Source organism: Camelina sativa, chromosome 2 (genome assembly GCF_000633955.1).
Source record: "Camelina sativa cultivar DH55 chromosome 2, Cs, whole genome shotgun sequence".
NCBI lineage: Eukaryota > Viridiplantae > Streptophyta > Magnoliopsida > Brassicales > Brassicaceae > Camelina > Camelina sativa.
In genome coordinates, this window is record NC_025686.1 from 16730195 (window position 1) to 16755140 (window position 24946).

The window sequence follows — 24946 nt, forward strand, 5'->3', positions numbered from 1 at the left end:
AAAAAAAAAAAAAAAAAAAAAAAAAAAAAAAAAAAAAAAAAAAAAAAAAAAAAAAAAAAAAAAAAAAAAAAAAAAAAAGAGAAAGTTTTTTGGGATTTCCCGAGAAAATTTAGGAAAGAGTAGAAGAATCAGAGAAAAGCATCCGGATTCTCTGTTCCGAGTTTTCTTAGTTTCAGAGAAACCCGTTTGGGGCAAAATATTAAAAATACTTTTAATTATTTAAGCCGAGGAGAAGAATAATATAACGAGTGGCCAGCTAAGTTGTGCTTGTGACTTATTATAAGTCAATTTTTACATACATTTTAATTGTATATATATGTAAGTTTTTTTTCTTTTTGTTGTCGGAATATATATATTTTGTTTTCTTTTCTTTTGTGTTTTCATTGGATTACTACTATTTTTTTTTTCCAAAGTGACAAAGTTATCATTTGGAAATTAGAGTGTATGTTAATTATTATAGTTATCTTACTGTTCACTTCTTCAGGTTAACTTTTTAATCATTGAGCAAAACATAGCTTATAGGAGTAGGTTCGAGTGGATATAATTTCACTAATCAGTTCTAGACTATAGTGATATAATAGACATGAATAATCTGTATGTAGATCGGTAAACGTATAACTTATAGTCTAAAAGAAAAGAAGAAATTAAAAAAATATTGAGATAAGGAAGAAGTATACTATAATTGTGCAATTAAACAACAATGATTCATATACCAAAAAAGAGAGTACAGAAATGGAAAGGGTAGCTAACAAAGCATTAAAGCACCTAGTGGCTTCATTACGCTTATGTTTTTGTACTTTGTACATAGTAATAAATTAAGAAAAATAAACAAATACGTATGACGAATTGAGGGGGATAATGTTATTGTACGATGAGGTGCAGGTAAAGGCATTAGAAGACGAATCGGTCCTGTCGTCCACGTGTGATGATGGCTAATGACAATTTGGGAAAAATTCATATATGGATCCAATCATTGACTCTGCGTTGGTCTTTAAAAACACAACCATGTGTGTGTGGTTCTTATCCTACGTGTTCGACGGCGAACCATTTGGGATCGATCGCTGATTCTTAAGCTATTTTACCATAACCAAATTAACCTTTTTTAAGTCTTCCTTCTTCGACTCCTCGTTTTATGTGTGTTTTGGTAAACTCTTGTCAACGTTAGTTTCAAGACTATTTTTGCTTCATCCTTGCCTTCTTTTGATCTAGTATCATTTTTTTTTTTTTTGGGAACCATTTCATAGAATCTAATCATGCAAAACCTTTTTTTCATGAACCATTATTGTTGAAGAAAATACAATAATTGCAATATATTTTATACTAAACCAAAAAAAAATTATATACTAATATTTACTAAATTGATTCGTCTTTACTAATACTGACTATAAAACGTCGTATTATTGCTACCATGATAAAAAGTTACACTTTGGCGACAAATTGACATTGAACAAAAATGCAAAAAAGAAATATAGAAATGTTTGATTGGCGTCGTTTGGATACGGATTATATATGTTGTTACTCGGAGTCGAAGGCATTGAACACGATCCATAGTATAATTTGATCAGAAGTATCCTAGTACCTTGAAGGATTCTTTCTTTCACTATGGTTTATGTTTTGTTACTCCCTACGTTTTTTATTAATCTTTGTTCTAGAGTTAAAATTTTGTGTCGTAATACTTGTCATTTTAGATTTCCAATGTAAATGTTTGGGAAATATTCTAATTTTATCTAATTGTTTTAATATTTTGACCGATAAAAATATTAGAAAATATATTAAAAAGGATAAAACAGTAAAACTAATAGTTTTCTTAATTTGTGTGAAACAATCTTAAACGACAACTAATAAAAAATGGAGGAAATATTAACTTCCATGCTTTAGGTTTAACCACAAATTAAACTCCCTCGCATTGGTGTTGGTGGTGTGTCTCTCCTGGTATTTCAAAACCAAAAATGTATTTCAAAACCATATGAGAAAGTGATTGTAATTAATCATTTATAGGTTGTAGTTTTGATTATTATCGCATCTAATCTTTCATATGAGATATATATTGCGTGATCATGTTATTGACATTTTATCAAACCGTTTCTTATAACCAAGCTCTTGTCGGTCTCACGTCCAAAATGCTCGAATCATGTGTTTGCTCGGACCATTAGATAACACGTTCAAATTACAATGTAAACAAAATTCACAATCAGAAGCCGTAACTAAGAAAATTCACGTGTTTTTTTTTCAAAATTTAAAAGTACAATTTTTTTATAAAAAAAAAACTATATATTAGAATTTGACGTAAAGAGTAAACAAAACGAAAGTATTACAAATTTTTTTGCTTTTCTCACTCTCTATCTCCTTTTTGACTTTTGTACTTTTTTATCCTGTCTCTCGGGTCGTCACTGTGAATCGAACGTGCAGCCACCGACACTTGCGGCACGTGAGACCTCACACGCACACAAGTTCCGAGTGGGTTTGTTCCTCTGCATCGCGTTGTTTTGACGCTGACGGTGCGCTCTGATTTCGCTTTAGCCGACGCTGACTAATATGACTATGGCCGGTGCTTGCCTGCTTGGATTTATTCAACACCTTTCTTTAATTTGCTTCCTTAACTACTGATTACCTAATTGACCCCCTTATTATATTTGATTAGTTATTGAATTATGTAGTAATAAACAACTTTTTAAATTAAGTCGAATCTTTTACGTTTCTAACATTTTATAAGGATTCTTCCTGATTTCCTGATTTCTTTTTCGTTGATTTATAAACAAAACATAGTTGAGTAGGGACGTTTTACCCGACCAATTAATAATTATATATTTATGGAAATCTGTATCTATACTAGTAATTTTCAGCAACTTTTGACAAAAAATTCATTTTGGAAACAATTAGTATTCAATGTATTAATTTTAATATTAGTTACCAAATTTCAAAATTAATTATAGGTAAAATTTAAAAAAATAAGGAAATCTTTCTATGTCATTCAAACATAAACATATGATTCTCTTTCATTTTTATTTGAATTTATATTTAAATTATCTTGAATTATCCTATAATACATTTAGTTAATAAAATTTTTGATTTTTTCCTGCATATGATGTAATAGAAATTTTTAAAAACGGACATATATTATTTAATAGATGAATAAAAAATACGGGTACAGTACCCACATCGACTAAAAAAATTGGGCAATGGTTCAAAGTCATACTATAAAAGAGACCAAAATGATTTAGAATACCAAATGAGTAAAAACCTTGATTTATCAGGTATTCAAACTTAATAAACTTTTATTTGGTTTATTCCGGTTCTTTATTTTAAAGATTTTTAAAAAGTTAAATATTCTAGATATTTATATTTTATAAAAGTATAACTATTATAAATAAACTTTCTAAAAAATATAAGTATTTATAATATTTAAATGTTTATGAAGTTTCAAATATTATAAATATTTAAACTTTATAAGAAGTTTAAATATTATAAATATTTCAACCTTTTAAAAAGTTAGAAGACTTTTAAAATATTAACAATATATTTAAACTTTTATGAAACTTCAAATATGAGAAATACTCAACCGTTTTAAGAATTCTAAGTATTATAAATATTTAAAATTTATAAGAAGCACCAATCATATAAAATGTAAATGGTTACAATCTTAATAAATAACATATCAACTCAATCTAATATTTATAATACAAAACAATAAATACAAAAAATTAAGATGATATAGTGCGAGTTAAAATATCTCGGGACGGTGTTATATAGCGGGACGAGTTTTATCGATATTTATATAAATGTAATATATCATTAATTTGGTGTTACACGGGTGGAACATCATTTCATTATTTTGTTTACACTATCGGCATCAGAGAATAGAAATATCTAATTAAATTGATTAAATAAATATTATGTAAAAATAAATTATATTGAGGTATTATATGGTTTAAACCATAAAATTAAAAATTATTATATAATTATAAAATATTTAACCAACAAATACTACTTATAATTTAAATGTTGAGTTATAAATAACTTATCCCGCCGTATACCGCGGGTCCTAATCTAGTTATCATTATTATATTAGTTTGTACATATTTGTTTTTCGGTTTTTCCTATTCTTTGATAATCAAATTTCTAGAAAAACGTATTGTTTAAAAGTATTTTCTTTTTAAGTTTCAATGCATTTTTACTAATTATTGATGATGAATAGAAACTTCAAATTTTTATTATTATTATAATTGGTTTAGGGTTATAGAAAATTGTTCATAAAAAATGCATTTATAGTTAATTTTCTCAATATGTGAATTAAATAAATTAGATTAATAGGAATCGAGGGAATAGTATAAGGTTTTCGTTAGTCCAGTTTCTAAGTAAATTTTCTAGAAGACCTGGTTCATTTTCTTTTATAAGTGTAAATTTTTTTTCTTTTTCAAATGAGTGTGTAATGCATGTTTGTATTTCACAATAATAATCTATGACAGAAATAAAATTTGAACATATTGTTTTGCATTATTTAAAGCTCTATCGGATGGACTTGTTTAACTTTGAGGTCATAATCTATTTGGTTAGCCTTAGTTTTATATGATGATTCACAACAATTAAAAATTAAATTCAAATAAAGATAATAGGAGAAGAAAAAGTTTAAATATGAAGTAAATCTTCTAAATATCTATATTAATTATAAAATATTATATATATGAATATTTAAAATATTTTAATTGTGTTTGGTTATAAAGATAAAAGAAAAAGTTAACTAAAGTTGTTTGAATATGATTTAAACAATTAATGACATTCAATGCTAATAGTTTCGAAAACAGATTTAATTCTTAAAAGACTCTACAAAAATATTAGTACAGATTAAATAAGGGTGTAAAACTTAGTCCTAAACAAAGTATCTAATATTGAAGCTGCAAGATACAATCAGAATCGTTGATTTTGACTCCAAAAACATACTCTTTGTTTGTTAGCCACAAAAACTACATACATACATATACAAATATAACTATGTCATGTACTTATCTCCCGACAATCTCATGTGACAATCATTCGGATCTTCCAAAACATTCTCACCCAAATGACCAAATCCATCTGTTGTATTTCGTCTTCTATACAAACTTGTACAAAGAGTTCATTAAAACATATATTTGTGTCTTCTCAAGTCCCACAAAAAAATTTGTTTATCAAACAAAGTCCCACAAGAACTCAAAGATAGATGACACAATATACCCTAACACAAACCCATTATGTCAACTGTCCAAAGACATTGTTAATGGTCGAGGGGTAACATTGATGTGTCGTTTGTCTAGCATCAATATATATCCCTTACAACAAATCTTGGTTTGTGCCACAACTTTGAAATGAAAATTGATAGAAGTTTACGTAAAATTTTCATTCAAAAATAGGTCCAACCATCCATGCCCGAGCAGTTAACTTCCTAAAGGCCCAAATATCTATCTATTCGAGTATAGGTCCAACCATCCAACCGGTATCGTCGTATATATATCTTACGAGAAAGTTAAAATGAGTATTTGCTAGTAACGTATTGACATCTTTCCTTGTCCTATATTTAGAACCGTCATGTTACTTTGGCGACTTAAGAAAGGCAAACTTGTAGTCTTCGTGGATAATCACGTTATATTTCGGTCTATGTGTGCCATGCATATTTGACGAATATCTTGCATTCAATATAATTGCTAGGTTTTGTATATAGCAAGACTTATCTACAAAATCTCTGACTGAAGGAGAGAATGAATGTACCTAACCGACCGTAGGCAAAGATTCGGATTTGTCCGTGGCATCACTCAAACCATATATGGCGACAATTTTGAACCGTTTCCGGAACCCGGCATATTTGCCGATGGGCGAAGCAAGGCAATTTGGGGCAACCACGACCCATCTAAAATTGCCCAACGAACTATATATCCTCCTTGAACACCTTAACCCTCTTTGATGACGGTGGGCCAAGTCGTTGTATAATTTCCGGAGACTATATTATTGTAATACATCACTGCTTTGTCGAAGAAAAACAGTAGAACGAACACTTTACTAGATCTCGTCTTATCCTACATTCATGTTCTTGCTTGGTTACTTACGTCTAATGAACAAACCATCTAATCCTACCGTAGGGCACTGCCATCGACCAGATACGTTTCACGGTTTCTCAAAATTTTGATCCGAATCGTCTTTTTCCTATTAGGTCTTCTTTTCGGCAAATCATGCCCAACAATTATGTTTGATCTGCTTTCAATATCTTAACAAAATGTTTGTGATTGATATTTGATAATGAAGTGGGGATTTTGCGTTAGTTTTCTTTTGGGGCCGTAAGGTTTTCAGATCCAGCCCAATATTATGATAGAATTAATACTAGTATCATCTTACGTCATGTAACGTGGCAGACTGGCAGTTTCTCAATGCACACGTGTCGAATTAGGTATTTTCTCACATCATCTCATAAATAGATGCCGCCCCCCTAATTTTGTTTCCCTGGTACGGTTCTAGATCTGAAAGCTCAGCCCGGCAGCCCCTATATCAGGTAATTCAAACTTCTCTTTCTCGTAATGATTATGGTGAGTACTGGTGTCAGACACGTTTTTGAAAACCATGTTTTTTTTTTTTTTGGAATGAAAATTGGTTTTGAAAAATTTCTTCTCTCCCTAATTTTTTCAGGTGTTTTTCAATGGTATGAGTTTTGAACCTGTAAATTATAACTCATATTTAAAGATAGATTGTTAGTATAAAACTTTGATCTAATATATTATTGATTAATAGTTGAAAATTGTGAAAAATTTCAATATATATTGAACAAAGTTTTATACTAGCAATTTAATCTTAGATGAGTTTTCTTAATAAAAATTGAGTTTGTTTTGAATTTTTTTTGAAAACTCTTTGATTATGCTATCAACATCAAATTTTTTTTCTCTATCTACTTATAGATCTATTTGGTGGATCAAGGTGAGGTGGTTTAGTTTGCAAGAGTATTCATACTCAAAATAGATCAAGCTTAGTTTACAAACAAATGAATTGGCAGCCAGATGACCATCTATATCTTTATTACTTTTGACATTTTCTAGATTGTAGTTTCTGCTATCTTTTATATAATTCATTCTACTTTTCCCAAACAAGTTTGTTTTGAACAAATTTAATTTATATGAGAAATTCTTATTCTATCCAACTTAATTCATAGTACAATTTTAACAATGTGCAGCTCTTATACCAGTAAAAATGACTCAAATCAATTTACCATTCCAAGTTGATCAAATTGTCGAAGTGAAATCCTTTATCAAAGGATACCGCGGGGCTTGGTTTCGCTGTAAGGTAATGCGGCTATCAAAACTTAAATGTAACTCGAACTTCGGCATAACAAGAGGGCATGTTCAAGAATTCTTTGAAGTTCACATTGTGAACTAGCAAGATTTTCACTAGTCTACTTCTTACTCCTTCATGAAAAATCCTCATCTTTATTCTACACTTAAGTTTGTTGGGCCACACCTTGCTACTTTTGACTCCATATAGGTGTCTTAGAAAGATCTATTTAACATCTTTAGGATATGTTTTTTTAGTGATGTAAACATGTCTTTACTTGAGTCATGTCAACATTGCTATCCAAACAAAATCCAAATCCAAACCAAATTTTCTAAGATGTGCTAGATGTTTGGTCAAAATCCAAATATGATCCTTTGCCCAAAACTGATAATCCTTACCAGGAGTAATTTGGTATGTATATTTTATGTCTATAACCAATTTACCTTATATATCTTGAAGGCTAGTTATAAGAACTACATCTTAGAGGAGGTATTGGTTTAGGATTTAGAAAGAATTTTAATGATTTTTAAAATTAGGTAAAATATGTTGTTATTCAATCAAGACTTTTTAAAACTCTTTAAAAATTTTGTGTTATTGGTTGTGGATTTGTAAAAAGTTATCTAAAGTCTTGATAAATCTAGTGTTATTGAATTAAGAGTTTTAAAAAGTCATTAAAAGTTTTATGTTATTCAAGTAAAACAAAAGAATCTTGGATTGTTAATGAATTCAAATTTTATGTTATTGGTTTAGGATTTTATATCATTTCTTTCATAATAAAAGTCATGAAAACTCTTTCATCAAATAGAAAGATTGTGAAAGATTTTATGAAAGATTTGACAAGATTAGGAAAAACAAATCATCAAGATTTAAAAAAACTTCCTAAACAATCTCTTAGAATCCTTCATTTTTATTTTCTAATTTCCTATGATTTTTAAAATCAGCAAGATTTTAAAAAACATAAAATCATTAAAACTCTTTCTAAATCCTAAACCAATACCTCCCCTTTAGTCACCGTTTAATGCAATGTTTGTTGATTCCATAGAGTTCTTATGGAAGTCTTTGTTCATCTTCTACTACATTCACTTTCTAATGTTCTTTGTATCCACTTGTACAATTTTTGTGCATCTTTTTTCTGTTTGTCTTACTTAGTGAATTACAAAAATGCTCTTGAATTTGATTTTTCTCCCTGTAGCTAGTTTATCTTTTTAATTTTTTTTTAGCTACCTTTGTGATTTTTTCTTATTTTAACATTTTAAGTGGGCCGGAATAAATTGACCCATGTCTTTTTGTTGACATCATGTTCCTTCCAAAACATTTTTACTCAAAAGAACCAATATTTTCACCTTTTTGGGATAGTCTTACACGCTAGTGGACCAAAACCAGTGGCATAGGCTGAGAATCGAACCCGAAACCTGGCGGGTCGGTTAATAATGACGGGTCACCGGTTTTTAACGGGTTTATCCGAGTTTTTCCGGGTCTTTAACTGTTCGGTTTTATAGCTAAACTCCAACTGGAATACTGAGCGGGTTAAACGGTCCGACCGTTCGTTTCGGGTGTGAAAAACTGGATAAGAGACAACCAATCTTTTTTTTTCTCCATGTTTTGGCATGCCATGTCCATGTGGTTAATTAGATTGTTGGATTCTCGATGGTAGTTCTGTAAATTAGATTGTTTTAGCTATTATTCATCTTTTGATGTTAGCCCATTGCATCAATTACAAAATTACAACTCTTGGGAGCTTTAACATAGCTCTTTAGACGTGGTTCCTCTAGTTCCAATTCAGATCCTGAACTCTTTATCTAAATCTGTATCAGCATACGCATCATTCTCATTGTCATTTTGATATCTCCACCTAAATCTGTATTTCCGGTGTCTCATCATCTCTGTTTTGTTTTCCAGATCCTTGTATCTTTTATTCTCCTGAATGTATACACTCACAAGTTTATCTTAACGTTCTCATATTTGAGTGCTTTTTATGTTATTACTTATTACTTATTACAAGATATAACAGTGTAAAATTTCAACATCTTTTGTTTTTTAATGGGTTATTAGATAACGGATATAACCTATGAAAGTGGAGAACTTAGGTATAAGCTAAAGTATCTTGACTATCTAGACGAAGGTGAGTTTAAATCATCCATTGTATATTTTTAATTAACTCTTATCAATATTTAATCAGCTTGACAATCTCTTGTACATTATATATGTTTCAGCGATAGATAATGCGCTAGTCTTTGAGACGCCTGAAGGTGGGACGGAGAGTCAACTAATGGTTCGTCCCACGTATCCACCACATTATCATGAAAGTGAATACCTTAATCTCAAGGGTGAGACAGAACCTCTTGTCGTCGTTCATGAGTCTTGGAAAGTTGGAGATTTAGTTGATTGGTGGAGAGATAAATGTTACTGGTCTGGAGAAATTGTGGGTATCCAGGGTAAGCAATTATGTCAGGTATGTATAAAACAGCTTGCTATTGTTCTTCAATCTACGGTTTCACTACTTGTCTATGGGTTTTTTTTTGATGTGTAAAAGTTTTTAAAATATATTGAAAGGTGTTTGTAAGGAGTGTGATGTAACGTACATAGACTATATGAAACTGCGAATAATTTTTTTTTTTTTTTTTTTTTTNTGGTTAGTTTTCATTTCTTATGTGTGATTTTGTATTTGCTTTCGATATTTTTTTAGTAGCAAAACCTCAGTTTACTCGATTCTTAAAAACGTTTTAACTTCATGATCCTAAATATGAATTATTTTAAAAGTAATGTTTCTGACATTGGTATCCTCATTATAACATGTTAATGTTGTAGGATGGGGAAAAGTGTGCTAAGCTTGTGAAACCTAAGAATGAAGGTTAGTTTTTCTATCTAAATGAACGATTTGTCTCAAATGGTTTACTTGTTTACTGAATTTATTTGGTTTTCTTGAACATATGGAAGCATTTGTTTGACTTGTTTTTATATTAGATGAAGAAATGGAAGATGTTCTCGAAACCGGAGAAAAGCAAACAAAGGAAGACACACAGCAAGTGCAAGGCTATGAAGGTCTTAGACTAAACATCATGGAATCAGATTCCATTGAAGCTGCTATTTTGGACATAGAAGAGCTTATTGTTCGACTTGGGTGGCTAAAAGCCAAACTGGATCCTGATCTTGGAGAAGGTGCAAAATCTTATTGGAAGTATGAAGATCACCGCCCATCTTCCTCGAGAAAGTGAATTCACAATCGTAGGTATGTGATATTTAATCCGAGTTTGTTATATATGATCTTTAGACTTGAAAACACACTTATGAAGTATGTTGTAATCTCACCTTTGTTTTATTTATTTATTCAGAAGAAACTGAAGTTGTTTATGAAGAATGGAGTAAAATGGGGTAGAGACGTACGTGAGTAAGAGAAAGCCAAAGTATATGAGTAGGTTGTTTATATCTTTTCCAAAAACCTAGAATGTTTAAAAACTAGTTTCAAGTTTTGTACATATGTTTTAGATTTTGTAGGAATCCCAATGTGTGCTTGGTAGACATTTGTAGCTGCTTGACACGAAAGGTCTTTTTAAAGTGAAGTCTTCTCTTCCATAGATAATCTCAGCAACCTGCTTGGATCTTATAAGATGTCAAGAACTTATCAACTATCACAGTCCGGTTTTAATCTCTTCTTGGGAGGCCATTTTTCGGCCAAAAATAATATGATTGTGCCTTTCTCCATGTCCTATATATAATTGAGTTGGGGTTCAGATGGATGATTCAGTCTATCGTCTTCAACTATAACAAAGTATTATGCTCGGATGGTGGATTTTCGGCCAACATAATAAAGCAAAGAAAGAGAGATGAGAAAACTTTGTCGAAATTGGTCCTGCTGTTACATAGCGTGGCACTCCGTGGGAACAGCTTGTTATTGCATGAATAGAAGAAATACGTTGTTAAAAAAGTTACCGAAAGAGAAAGACGCCACTCGCCTCGTTGATACCGAAAATATCAAACGCTGAAATTGTTGCAACTACCTCCACAAAGTCCTCTCAAACAATGGAAAGTCCTTGGTTTCATGATATACGGTGGTGCATGCAGAAATGTTTAAAAGAGTTAATTTAGCCACTTATATCACCAAAATGCATTTATTTTTTCAATCAATTATCTTGAGTTAGGTGATTTTTTGGGAGTTGATTTCCGAAAATATGCGAGTGAGCCCAAAATACGATGAAAGATCATATGGTGATTTGTAGAGTAGGTAGGATTGTAACTTACATTGGACAAAGATAGATTCACAAACCCATAGAGGACGTGAGGACCACTAAAAGGTCGCAAATGTGGTGTTACATTTGGTATCATAACCAAACCCAAATGATCTGTTAGTAGGGAGAATTGTAACAATTCGGTCTCAAGATATATGGTGGTGATTGCGGAAATGTTTAAAAGAATTGATTTAACCACCTATGTCATTAAAGTGCACTTATCCTTTCAGTCAACCGTCTTAAGAAAACTTCACAATTAGGCGTGCTTATGCTAGAACAATTTTAAAATGTCTGATCTTCTGGGAAGTGATTGTTGGAATCGTGTGAGTGAGGAGAAAATATGAGGAAATATCATGTGGTGATTTGTAGGGTTGGTAAAACAAGTTTTTAAAGCTTCCTTGATGTAATATATAGACTGTCAGATAAGAATGGGCTTACGGGCCTAGAGATGACATGGGCCCACTAAGAAATGGCGGTCATGGTGTTACAGAGATTACTTCTAAAAACGTTCAATATCACCACAAAGACAACATAGCATCTCGCTTCACCACAAAGTTTGATATCCCAAAGGCATTTGATAGCACTCAATGGTCTTTCACCATCTATCTCCTTAAATTAGTTCGGGGCCATATAGTCTCATACATGACGTTCAAGTTTGTTTTTCACGGCTTCTTTTTCTGTCACAGTATATGGGTAGCTTGAGTGTTCCTTTTCCCAGCAATAGATGGTTTCAGTAATGATGTGCATTAGGAAGACACGACTACTGTCATCATATGAACCCAAGCTTGCATATCATTGTTCATCCAAAATTTGGTCAGCAGTGATAGATATAAACTTTGTTTTCAAGCTCTCCTTAAAAAGAAAACGGATTCTTAACATCCATGCTGCACAACCAAAAATGGTTAGTGGCAAGAGAAAGGACATGTACAATATAGAGTTTGGCAACAAATCCATTTCTCTAGTTTATGTTCTCCAATGCTTTGATACCATGTAGAAAAGTATAAATGTAACTAAAGACAATGAGAGAATTAGACACTTAGTGAACAGCCATACAAATATATAGATAAAAAAAGATAGTTGCATGAAGGATAGAAGAGTCCATCATACATAGAAGAGAGAAAACCATATTAATGATGTATATTCTAATACCAAATAGATTCAGCTCCCTTCTACAAGCAGGCAATCACGTCCATCACTACCTACTTTGTCACCGATTTTCAAATCGGCTAACATAGATCTTTTCTTCAAACTCTAAATTTCATTCTTTATACTATGCTCTAATTTCAGTCCAAATATTGCCCTTGTCATTGCATTGTAGACAACTTTTGTGAAGTATAAGATTTCACATTCTAAAAAGAAAAATACGAAAGTGCCAAAAATGAGACATGACTAAGGATTTGAATTTTATATTGGTGTTATGATCAAACCAAAAACATCATATTGTAAGTATATCAGAGTTCGTAAACCCAAATAGCCCTGAGCAAAATACCCGGACCCGAAACCTGAACCTCGAACCCGATCCAAAAAAACCGAACCGAACCCGTATCTGAAAGAAGAAAAAACCCGAATGGATTTATGATTTTTGAAATTCGGATATCCGAACCCGATCGGGTTTTACCTGAAATCCGATCAAAATCTGATCAAAATTAGCTGAGAGTTGTTTTGCATAACCCCTATCCCTACGATCTCTCACTATAACGAATAAAATTGTTTGGCTTTGTTGCTTTTACCTCTCACCACCGGTTCGTTTTCCAGTTACAAGGTCTATAAACACTATTCTTCAAGCTGGAAAACCTAAATTGCTACTCATCTCCTCCGTCTGAAACTTCACGGAGACATTCACAGGTGATTATTTTTGTTGTATCTTGTATCAATTTATGTGGGTTTTTGGATTTGTTTGTTCGGTTGATCGATTTGCAAATCATGTGTTCTGCAAATCATGTTCTGCAAATGTTATGTGTTCTATCGCTATTATCAATCATGTGTTCTGCAAATTATCTTGTATCTAATTTGGTTTCTTTATCTAAATAAAAATAGATATGTGTTCTTCCCATTTCTGTTCTAATCACATGTTCTTCACTTGTTTCCTCAATGTTGTTCCTTCTTCCCATTTGAATCCGAACTGTGTTATGCACTCAGAATTGGTTTTAGCTTCATGATTTATTTGAAATTCTATGTGTTTTTGTCTTGTATTGTTGAGTAAAGCATGATTGGGTTCTGTTTTAGTTTAGCTTCATGTCTTGTATTATTTTAGTTTGATCATTTGATTGGGTTCTGTTTTAGTTTAGCTTCATGTTTTGTATTGATTTAGTTTGATCATTTGATTGGGTTCTGTTTTAGTTTAGCTTCATGTTTCATGTGTGATCGATGGGTTTTGTTTTTGTGATCGATGGGTTTTGTTTGTGTTTGAGCTTCAATGTCTTGTTTTGTTTTAGTTTGATCATTTGATTGGGTTCTGTTTTAGTTTAGCTTCATGTTTCATGTGTGATCGAGGGGTTTTGTTTTTGTGATCGATGGGTTTTGTTTGTGTGATCAATGGTGGTCTTGTTTGTGTGATCGATGGTGGTTTTTGATGTGTGATCGATGGTGGTCTTGTTTGTGTGAGCATTTTTTTTTGTGTGATCAATGATCGATGGTGACATGGTGTTTTCTTTCACTAACTTATTATTTTTTTTTTTACAATTAGCAGATGGATTCATCATCTCCACAACATGATCGAGATAATGATGCAGATGGATTTGAGTTTGATGACCAAGGAGAAGGGTTTCAGACTCCAGAAGCAAATCAATGGGGAAAAAGAAAACAGAATCATAAAGATGGAGATGAACAACCAAAAACTCTGAGGCAAATCACTCCAAGGTTAGGTGTATGGGTTCATTTCACAAGGCTACCAAATAACCGCAATATATGTACCTGCCACTATTGCAAGAGAGAATACAAGTGTCTATCAAATTCAGGGACTAAAAATTTGTGGAATCATCTTGAAGTCTGTAAGGAGCACAAGGCGTGGCTAGAAGGAAAAGATCCAAAGTTGACTCAACAGGTCATTAATAAGGATGGAAATCTGCAAAATGCTAAAGTTCCATAGAGTGTTTTCAGAGAAGCATCCAATGAGATGCTTGTGATAGGGGAGTTGCCATTATCTTTCATTGAATGTATGGCTTGGAGACACTTCTGTAGCAAGGTATAGTGTTCTTTTTTTTTCTGTCCTTTTTTTTTTTCTGGATTTTATTGTAATGATACTAATATGTTTCTATATGTTCATGGATGCAGATGAATCTATATAAACCACACTCCAGAAGGACAGCCACAAGGGACATTGTTGAGATGTTTATCCAGAGAAAATCGACAATGAGAAAGTGGTTCATTGCTAACAAACAAAGAGTCTCACTCACAACAGATATATGGGTTAGTGATGTCACAGGTAATGTCATTTACCCTTCTTTTTACTCACTAATGGCTGGTTTTTGAGTTCACTTATCTATTCTAATCTTATCTTAAAATCGATTGCTACTCACAGGTGCAAGTTATATGGTCATAACAGCACATTACATTGATCAGTATTAGCGACTAAAGAAGCTTATAATAGGATTCAAGTATGTGATAGACCACAAAGGGAAGACAATTGCAGCTACTCTTCTTGATTGTTTAGCTGATTGGGGTATAGAGAAGGTCTTCTCTATTACAGTGGACAATGCAACGGCAAATACAAATGCTTTGAGTAAGTTTGAGACTGCTTTCTCTCTCGTTTCTGATGAATCTTTAGTTTTTTTTTTACGATCGAGTCTTTAGTTATGAAAGGAGAGTTTATGCATGTGAGATGTGCTGCTCATATCATTTATTTGATAGTGAGAGACGGGTTGACTGAAGTTTCTGAGAATGTACTTGCAATCAGGAATGCTATCTCTTATTTTAGATCCCACACAAATAGGCAAAACGGATTTGACCAGAAGATAGATTCTGTTAGGATGACAAGGAGTAGTTTGCCTTTGGATGTTAAGACTAGGTGGAATTCGACTTATTTGATGTTGCAGAGGGAAATTAAGTACAAGGTAGCATTTGATAAGATGGAGACAGAAGACAAGCTATACAATGATCATTTCTTGGAGACTGATAATGGAAAAAGAGAGTTGGACCTCCTAGCTTCAATAACTGGCGTGCGGTTGAAAGGTTAGACAAGTTTTTGGAGATTTTTTACAACTCAACATTGATTGTCTCGGCTTATACTAGACTGAATTCTCATAAGTGTTATGGGGAGATTGTCAACATATCAACCAATCTTGACATGATGTGTTCTAGTTATGATTCTGAGTTGAAGAAAAAGGCTGAGGAAATGTATAAGAAGTTTGATAAGTATTGGGATGGGATTAGTAATATCAATCTGATGTTGATAATAGCGACAATATTTGATCCTAGTAAGAAGCTGCATTTTGCTAAGATTTGTTTTGCCGAGTTGTATGGTGAAGAGACTCCAACATATAAAGAGATGTATGACAAGGTTTACAATCTTCTGGTTGATATGTTCAAGGAGTATAGTGATCGGTATGCTAAATCTCAGCATTCTCAGCCTTCTCAGTCATCTCAGTCATCTCAGTCTCAGCCTTTTCATTCATCTCAGCCAGATGTGAGTGAAGCAGATAGTGTTCCTTGTCTTTCACAATTGATAAAAGGTACAAAGCAGCGTTAAATGAGATTGGAGTTCAAGTAACAAAAGATGAGTTGACTACATACCTGAAAGAGGCTGTTGAGAATCCAGATGTGATGATGGAGACTGAGTATGATTTTCTATCTTGGTGGAAAGTCAATTGTGGTAAGTACTCTATTCTATCACAAATGGCTCGTGATGTCTTTGCTATGCAAGTGTCATCCATAGCATCTGAAAGTGCTTTTAGCACAAGTTGTAGGATAATAGAACCATGTAGAAGTTGCCTAACTCCCTATATGGTTGAGGTTTTGATGTGTACTGAGCAGTGGATGAAACAAGACATTGCAATTGAATTAAAAGTTCTTACCAATGCTCAAATTCTGGCAGAAGTAGAATATGAAGATCGACTTGAAAAAGGTTTGTATCACTAGATCTTGTTATTTTTTGTTTTTGCCTCTCTTATAGTTTATGTTAGCTCATCCATTTTTTTTGTTTTCAGAGTTCTGCATTGAAGATTAAGGTCTCCACTACTTGAAGCTGCAAGGTGTTTTGTTGTTTTGGTTTTACAATCGGTGACAGTTCTACAAGAACTATCGGATAGTACTTGGTTTTTTAATTTTGGTTTACTTTGTTGTCTCTCTCGTTTAGTACTTGGTTTATTAAGACATGGATTTGTTTCTTTAACAATCTTGTTATGTGGTTGTTTGAACGAGATTATGGTTTGAATTTTGAACATTGGTCTCTTTCTGTTTATGGTTATTGATCGGTTTATTGAATGAAATTGAGTTTGGTTTACTTAATTTCGGATTGAAATCAGATACCCGATCTGATCCGAACCCGATGGGTGTTTATTCGAAATCCGACCCAAATATTAGAAATACCCGAATGGGTCTAGGACCCCTTAATCCGAATACCCGACCCGAACCCGATCGGGTCACTCGAATGCCCAGGGCTAAACCCAAATCCAAAATGGAAAGCTTATGAATAGTTAGAAGACAAAAATAGAGGATGCATAATCATCATAATTTATAAAACCAGAAATTATGTAGAGATTATATGAACAAAACAATATCATTAATATAAGCAAGCATGCAAGCACAAGCAAAAACAAATCATGTGTTTATTTATAGCCGTAAACAAAGAAACAAACAAGTTGTGTATGGTTGCAAAGCAACGAATTATATGGGTCGAGAAAAAGATGTTGCACTCACATAGGCACATAAACTAAGAGTATATGGTCTTCTTAGTCTTAGTTTCATTCTCGGAAATAACCTAGACTAGAAGAAGGCTATATATAACCAAATTTGTGCCGGACAAAGATCATCAGAAAACCTAATCACCAACTACAAGACTAAAATGCAAACACTTATTTAAAAACATGTAAACACTAGAAATACTTGGTAGGAGTAGAATGAAGCCAAAACATGAGACTTGATGGTCGAGCAAAGAAAGAAAGGTAAATGATCGATGGACGATGATGGATTGATGGTGCGGGAGGTGAGGGGGCATAGACTCCTAAGGCCTCATTTTGGCTGAGACAAAAACTCAGAAGTCAACGTTCGGTTTTAGTATTATATTGTTGGTCGAGGGGTAGCATCTGTGTTTTAAAAGGCATGGCCTAGGCGCACCTAGGCTCAAGGCGAGGTGAGGCTCAATGTTCATCGCCTCTAGGAAATGAGGCGAGGCTATAGTCCAAAGGCGCTCGCTCCTTGACGCCTTGACGTGAAGCTCACTCCGGAGCGTTTGTCGCGTACTGAAAAAGGTAATTATAGGTAAAAGTTGATATTTACTTGCCTTGTACTTTTCCAAAAAATATGCAGACGTGATTTGATTGCTAAAAAATGAAAACCCTATAAAAACCGTGCATATAAACTCCTACTCCTCACGCCTCCAGCCTCTTCTCACATCTCTAGCCTCTTCTAACGACTAGCTTTTTCTCCATTCTCCCTACTCTTCCTTCTTACTTCATCAACTCCTCATCATGTTTGATTCTACTAAGCCAAGAGATCCAACATGGAAATATACCACTCCTGTTTCTGGTAAACATGGTAGCTTCATGTGTATCTTCTGAAAGAAATTCACAAATAGTAGAGTTCAACGTGTAAAACAGCATATTGTTGGTGGTTATAGGAATGTTACTGCCTGCAATCTAGTTAAAGACAATGTGAGGGAAGAAGTGAAGACTTTCATGCTTAACAAGGCTGAAGTTAAAGCCACTACTCAAATGATGCCACCACAAGCCACTATATACGATGTGGAAGATGAAGATGAAGATGAAGGTCAGCCTAGTCAGCCACCTTCCAAGAAATGTAAGGGTCCAATGGATAGATATGTTCGTCCAACTCCTCATGATATTTTGAAAGGAAGAAAAGATAGAAAATAAGTTTTTGGAAAATCTGATAAGGATCTTAGGGACAAGGCATGTGCTGCTATTGCAAAGTGGTTCTATGATGCAGGGCTTCCGTTTAATGCAGTTACCTTTGATAGTTTTAGAGCAACAATTGAATTAGCTGGTCAATATGGGTCTGGCTTTAAACCACCAACTATGTATGAGCTACGGGTTCCTTTCCTGAAAAAGGAAGTAAGAGAAACAGAAAAACTGATGGTAGAGCACGAAACAGAATGAGCAACTAAAGGCTGTTCAATCATGTCTGATGGATGGCTTGATTTTGTTGTCCAAAAGGACATTATTAACTTTCTTGTTAACTCGCCAAAGGGATCAATTAGTTGATCTTTCAACAGATGCGAAAGATGCTAGTTTGTTGTTTGATAAGCTTGATCGTATGGTGGAAGAAGTTGGGGAATCTAATGTTGTCCAAGTGATAACGAACAACTCATCAAACTATGTAAAAACTGGTGAGTTTGTTACTTTATACGGTTCTATTTTTTTCTAACTTTTTTTTTGAGACTGATACTAACATTGATTTGTGTTTTGTTACTCTTGTAGGCCAATTGCTAATAGCGAAACGACCACATCTGTATTGACTTCCTTGTGCAGCATAGATCTCATGTTGGAGGATATATGAAATCTTTCTTCGATGAAGTCTGCAATCAAGAATTGCATCTACATAAATGGCTACATCTACAATCACACTTCTCTTGTGAATATGATGAGGAAATTCACAAACCAAGCAAATCTACATAGACCAGCAGTTACTCGGTTTGCTACATCATTCATCACACTTGTGCAGTATCACAAGCAGAGGAAAAGCTTGAGGAGTTTGTAACTTCTGAAGAATGGAATGATTCCAAGTGGCCAAAGGATTTAGGAGTAATGAATGTGAAAGTTCATCATGAGTGACAGATTGTGGCACAGCGTGGTGTATGCACTCAAGTTGATAGGGCCTCTAGTTAAGGTTCTTAGGTTGGTTGACGGAGAGAAAAAATCAGCTATGGAGTACATTTACGAAGCGATGGATAGGGCTAAAGAGATCATTGCTAGGACCTTCAATGAGAAGGACGAACAGTACAAAGTTGCATTTGCAATCATTGATAAGCGATGGGATTGTCAACTCCATCATCCTTTGCACGCTGCTGGCTACTTTTTAAATTCAGAATTTCAGTATAATATAGAGTTTGGGGTGAACTGTGAAGAGGTTGTGAAAGGTCTCTACAACGTTATTGAAAAGTTGGTTCTTGAAATTGCAACTCAAGATAAGATAGACACAGAGTTGCACAGTTTAAAAGTGCTTCAGGGCTCTTTGGGATGCCCATGGCAAAAATACAAAAGAAAATAAAAGCACCAGCTGAGTGGTGGTCTTCTTATGGAGGATCTACACCAACACTTAGAGACTTTGCCATAAAATCTCTTAGTCTCACGTGTAGTGCAACTGGTTGTGAGAGAAACTGGAGCGTGTTTCAACATCTCCATACCAAGAAAAGGGCTCAAGAATGAATGACTTGGTGTTTGTTAAGTACAATCGCACTTTACAACGGAGTTACAAGCTAAAAGACACCATTGATCCGATCATCCTAGAAGATATTGATGATTGTAATGAGTGGCTGGTTGGAAGAATGGATGAAGAGTTTACTGTTGAGTATGATCTAGTGTTTGAAGATGATGATTTAACATGGGATGAGGTAAGCAGGGCATCTGGAGCTAATGAGTCTAACTATCTTACTAGAGACAAAAAAGCATCAGCACAATTCGCAAGTAGAGCTTAGAAAGGGAAGAATACAGCCTCAAGCTCCACTTCAGCTTCAAGATCATCTCAAAGGTCATCTACAACTCCACTGACTTTGATTGATGAAGATGATGAGAATGAAATTGAAGAAGATTTCATAGGAGGAGATGAGGACACTCAAGATGTTGAGTATGATGATGAGGAGAATCATGAAATAAATTTTTAGAGTTTTAAGTTTAAAACTTTGTTTGGATTAGTTTTTTTGTTTGTTTTGTTTTCAGTTCTCAGTTTAAAGTTTTGTTGGATTGGCTTTTTCTTAGTTTTGTTTTTAGTTCTCAGTTTTACTATTATTGGATTGTCTCTTTCTCTATGTTTCAAATGATCCATATTTTAGACTCACAAATTGTGGTAATATAGCTAAGAGATCAATGATTATGACTAACCGTGTGTAGGCTCGCCTCATGTAGCAAAGGCACGGAGCGTTTGGTGACTAGGCTCAAGGCGCAAACCAGACTTTTGTAGCCTCACCTCGCCTTTCGCCATTTAAAACACAGGATAGCATTGATGTGTCTTTTGTCTATCGAAGAATCTCTTTGTAGCATCGATATATATACCCTTCCAACAAATCTTAGTTTGTGGTTATACTTTGAGTTTAATGAAAACTGATAGAAGTTTATGTCTAAATATGTATTCAGAAATAGAGTCAACCATCGAAGCCCGAGCAGTTAACTTCATAAAGGCCCAAATATCTATCTATTGGAGTATAGGTCCAACCTTCCAACCGGTGTCGTGTATATAACTTACACGTACGGGTGCTTCACACTGTCTTACGAGAAAGTTAGACTGAGTATTTGCTAGTATTGAGATCTTTCCTTGTCCTATATTTATAACCGTCATGTTCCTTTTGGCGACTAAGAAAGGCAAACTTATAAATTACTATTAGTTAGCCCGTGCTACGCACGGGTTTAGTCCGCATTACTTTTTGATTTTAAGTTAAAATGCAACATTTTGTGGTTTTTAAGGGTTTTGGTGTGTTTTATTTTTCGTTTTGTGTTTCTTGAGTTTCCATTTTTTTCATTTTTTTCCATTTTATAGTCTACTATGGTCTTGTTGATTTTGTGGTAGTTGTTAACATTTACACTAATGTATATATAACATTTTTATTCTTTTTATATTGTTGTTTTATTTAATTGGGGAAATGGTATTATTCATGATAATTTATTGGATTACAAAACGTAGTGAATCTTAAAGTATTTGTCTTCTACAAATGGGGCATGTAGTTTTGCGACGTAACCAAGTTGTTATACATTCATGGTGGTATTTGTGATTGCAATGTAGGATGTTTATATTTGTTTCCCCCTTTAGATCTTGGAGACATATTGAGCATTCCTCATCTTCTTCTTCTTTCAGTTGTATTTGAGAATTTTCTAACTCTCCTATTACCACTTCCACATCTAGCCTTGTTGCTGCATTTGGGTTGTTATCTTCGATTTCGAGGAAAACTTCTATCTGTTGTGTAGTTTCTGTTCCAAGTAATAAAATACCTGATTGTATAAAATCTATCAAATTATTGGTTAAAGTACCTGATGTTGCTTCATCAATATCATGGAATGTGAGGTAGAAGTTGGTGATCTCGTTGAATTGATTATTACTCGGTTGTAGAATTTGCTCATTGGTGAAGGGGATGGTGTAGGTGATGTTGTCTTCTCCTCGGTGTGGTCTTGTGAGTTTGAGATGAAGGTTGTTTCCTGGGTGTGTTTGCGTTGGAATTAGAGCATAGTACATTGCATATAGTATATAGTCCATTGGATATGTGTTTGCTATAGTGTGAGTAATACTTTTTGGCCGTTTGTAATTGTTTTCCCTGCCTGAGCTGCTACTTTTTATACTTGTTCGTTGTGCATGTCTATCATTTCCTTAACCTGATTTGCTATTTATTTCTGCTTTTATTTTGGTATTGAATTTTGTTGGTACCGTTGAGTGTTTTTTTCCAACGATTGGTTTTCTTGTAACATACTCGTACTTTAATGCCATTATTGTGTTGGTTTAATTGTTGACCTGATTCTTGGGATTTGTGTGTTATTTGTTCGATATTATTTATGCATCCAGCGTCTTAATTTGTTGTGTAATTAGGTTGCTTTTTTTTTTGGGTTTTTGAATGGGATTTGAGTTGTAAGGGGGGTTATTTTTTTTGGTAAATGTGAGATGTCGCTTTCATTATTGTTGACTAAAAGATATTCACATAATTATTTTATTGAGTAGTAAATGTATGAAACTTGGTTTTAATAGTATAGATTGTGTATAACCTCTATATATTGCTCCAAAGTCTGTTTCTTTGTAATTTGTCATTAAGGTTTAGGCGAAAAATATGGCTAACGTTTCGGAGCTTAAACTAAGTTTTCATGCACCAGGGGTGGAGCACTGTATCTTTGATGGTGATGAGGATGGTGATGAGGTTGGTGGAGACTCTATGTTCAAGGCTTGGTTGAATTTGAATAGGGAGAACTCACTTGCGAGGACACTCACATATGGGGAGATTCCAAGTCTTTTTACTTGGAACCGAAAAAAGAAGCGGTTTTTGCCAAGGAAAAGAGGGTTTCAGAGAGGGGTGATTGGTCATGTTCCTAATAACAGAGGAGAGTTGTATTTTATGAGAATCCTTTTAGGTGTAGTGAGGGGCCCTACATGTGCTGAAGATTTGAGGAAATATGAAGGTGTTGTTTATGAAACATACAAAGAAGCCTGTTTGGCTCGTGGAATCATTGAATAATGTTTGTGTGTTGTTTTTAATTGAAGTTCATTGTTGTATGGGAATACATTAGGTTCCTTTTATATTTAATTCAATAATAATATTATGTCTTGGTCTTTTTAAAACCCCTTTTGGCATAGTTTGCACTATATATTATAAGCCAATTATTCCAATATCGGCCCTAATTATGAATTTTGTTTTGGTTTTCGTTACTGTATTTTTTATTTTACCTGTGGTGTGTGCGTTTTTGTTTTTCTCCAAATTGGTGTCTGGGTTATTTTTTAATTTGTTTTTATAGATACTGATGGTGTGTGTGTGTTATGTGTGCACGCCATAATTTCTATTCACTATTTTTGGGTTGGTCCATGCCTGATTTTGTTTTTCTCTTGGTTACCTTTATTTTTCCCACTTGTATATTTGGTTGGGTTCATAGTCTTTTAGTTTAAGTTTATTTTGTTTGGTTGGGTGCTCTTTTTTGTTTGAGTCTGTCGTCGTACTGTCCCAGGCTGCCAGGTCAGTGAAGCCTTTTTGGTTTTGTGGGTGTTTGTGTTGTCGTTGCTATTAACATACCGGTTCTAGAGCCCATGTTGTTTTAAAGGTCCATAGTTGTAGAGGCCCAGTTTTTATGTTATTCTTCACGTGTCGTCCTCCTGTTTATTAGTATTTGCGTCGGTGGTCGGTTCTTGTGTGTTTCGGGCAACTCCATCACTGTGTTAATTGAGATTTTGTTTGTTTTATATTTTTCCCTTTTTATATAAATGCATTTTGGTCCCCTGTTTGGGGTTCGAAAGCCATGTTCACGTTTAAGGTGTGTCATCACCGGCCCTCTATGGGTTTCAATTTTTAGTATATTTCTCTTTTATTTCGCCAATTGTTTCCCTTTAGTCTGTTTGTGTTGGTCATTTAGCTCTAATCGTGGGTTGTTGTGGTGTGGTGGTTTGTAATTAAGTTGATTGTTTCCCAAAAGACTTCGTTGTGCTGGTTTGTTGTGGGCAATTTTGTGGGGTGGGTAAAACTTGAAGATCTTTATTTCCTCTGCTATTTGTCTTCGAAATTGGTCTTTCGTTTCAGCAAATGTGGCATTGTTGTCTCGTATATTCCACTATTGGCTTTTTTTTTGGTTGGGTTTTAGCAAATTCTTCATATGTTGTTCGTTTCCAGCGCGTAGTTCTTGTCGGTTCCTTTGTTGGATTTGGTGTTTTTGGTTGTCATCTTTTTTTGGGAATACGACGTCGTCCTTTGATTTTTCTTTGTGTCTTGCTATGTCTCTGTTTGTGCTGTGTGCTAACTGTGCCTGGTGGTTCTTGGACTTTTGAGCAAAAAGGTTTGTTAACCCAGTTCACGGTTGCCACCGCTACGTCTGGGGAGAGACTGCCCTCTCAACCTCCACTAAAGGATACCGGAAAACACCTCCGGTGTGGTTTACACGGTAATATCTTGCCTATAGACTACAGTTACACATTTTTTAAAAATTTGTTTAGATTTGCGGGAACCATCTATTAGACCTCGGGCGAGCCTCAGACTAACTCTCTTTGTATTCTCCTCTCTCATCGTTTAGTGTTATTGGTAATCTCATATAAATTTTTCTTCAAAGGGCATTTACTTTCTGTACTACTGCATCCTCCTCCTTTTAGTGTTGTACCTGTTATCTGTGTTTATCACCAAAGGAAAACGAAACAATGGCAAATGCAGAGTATATAATGCGAAGTTTGATTATGAAAGTAATATGGGTATAAGGATACTTTGGTTGTGCCCATGTGAAAAAGGATACTTTAATGTATGGTGCCGCCTTCTATTGGTCGTCCATGTCCTATAGAGGTGATTATTTGTTAACAACATGTCTGAGTTTAGTTGTTTCAGTTTTTGTACTAATTTACGATTGATAGTTTAGTCATACCTGTGGTTCTGTTGAGTT

General features: G+C 34.0%; 1 protein-coding gene and 1 long non-coding RNA gene across 2 annotated transcripts; both read left to right on the forward strand.

Annotated features, from left to right (window-relative positions):
- Positions 6414–9864, forward strand: LOC104753047. The gene is made up of 5 exons (XM_010475326.1): positions 6414–6517; positions 7190–7299; positions 9340–9409; positions 9501–9739; positions 9841–9864. The coding sequence occupies exons 2-5, from the start codon at positions 7207–7209 to the stop codon at positions 9862–9864; spliced, it is 426 nt and encodes a 141-aa protein (XP_010473628.1). The 5' UTR covers positions 6414–6517; positions 7190–7206.
- LOC104727057 lies at positions 10040–11131 on the forward strand. The gene is made up of 3 exons (XR_758160.1): positions 10040–10138; positions 10252–10516; positions 10620–11131. It is a non-coding gene; the product is annotated as an uncharacterized LOC104727057 (long non-coding RNA).

What these genes read in the sequence shown, in the direction of transcription:
- LOC104753047 (XM_010475326.1), top strand. Translation starts at nt 7,207, where the DNA reads ATGACTCAAATCAATTTACCATTCCAAGTTGATCAAATTGTCGAAGTG. An exon ending in GGGCTTGGTTTCGCTGTAAG is followed by an intron (nt 7,300 to 9,339) that starts GTAATGCGGCTA and finishes ATGGGTTATTAG; the next exon opens with ATAACGGATATAACCTATGA. An exon ending in AGGGTAAGCAATTATGTCAG is followed by an intron (nt 9,740 to 9,840) that starts GTATGTATAAAA and finishes ATATATTGAAAG; the next exon opens with GTGTTTGTAAGGAGTGTGAT.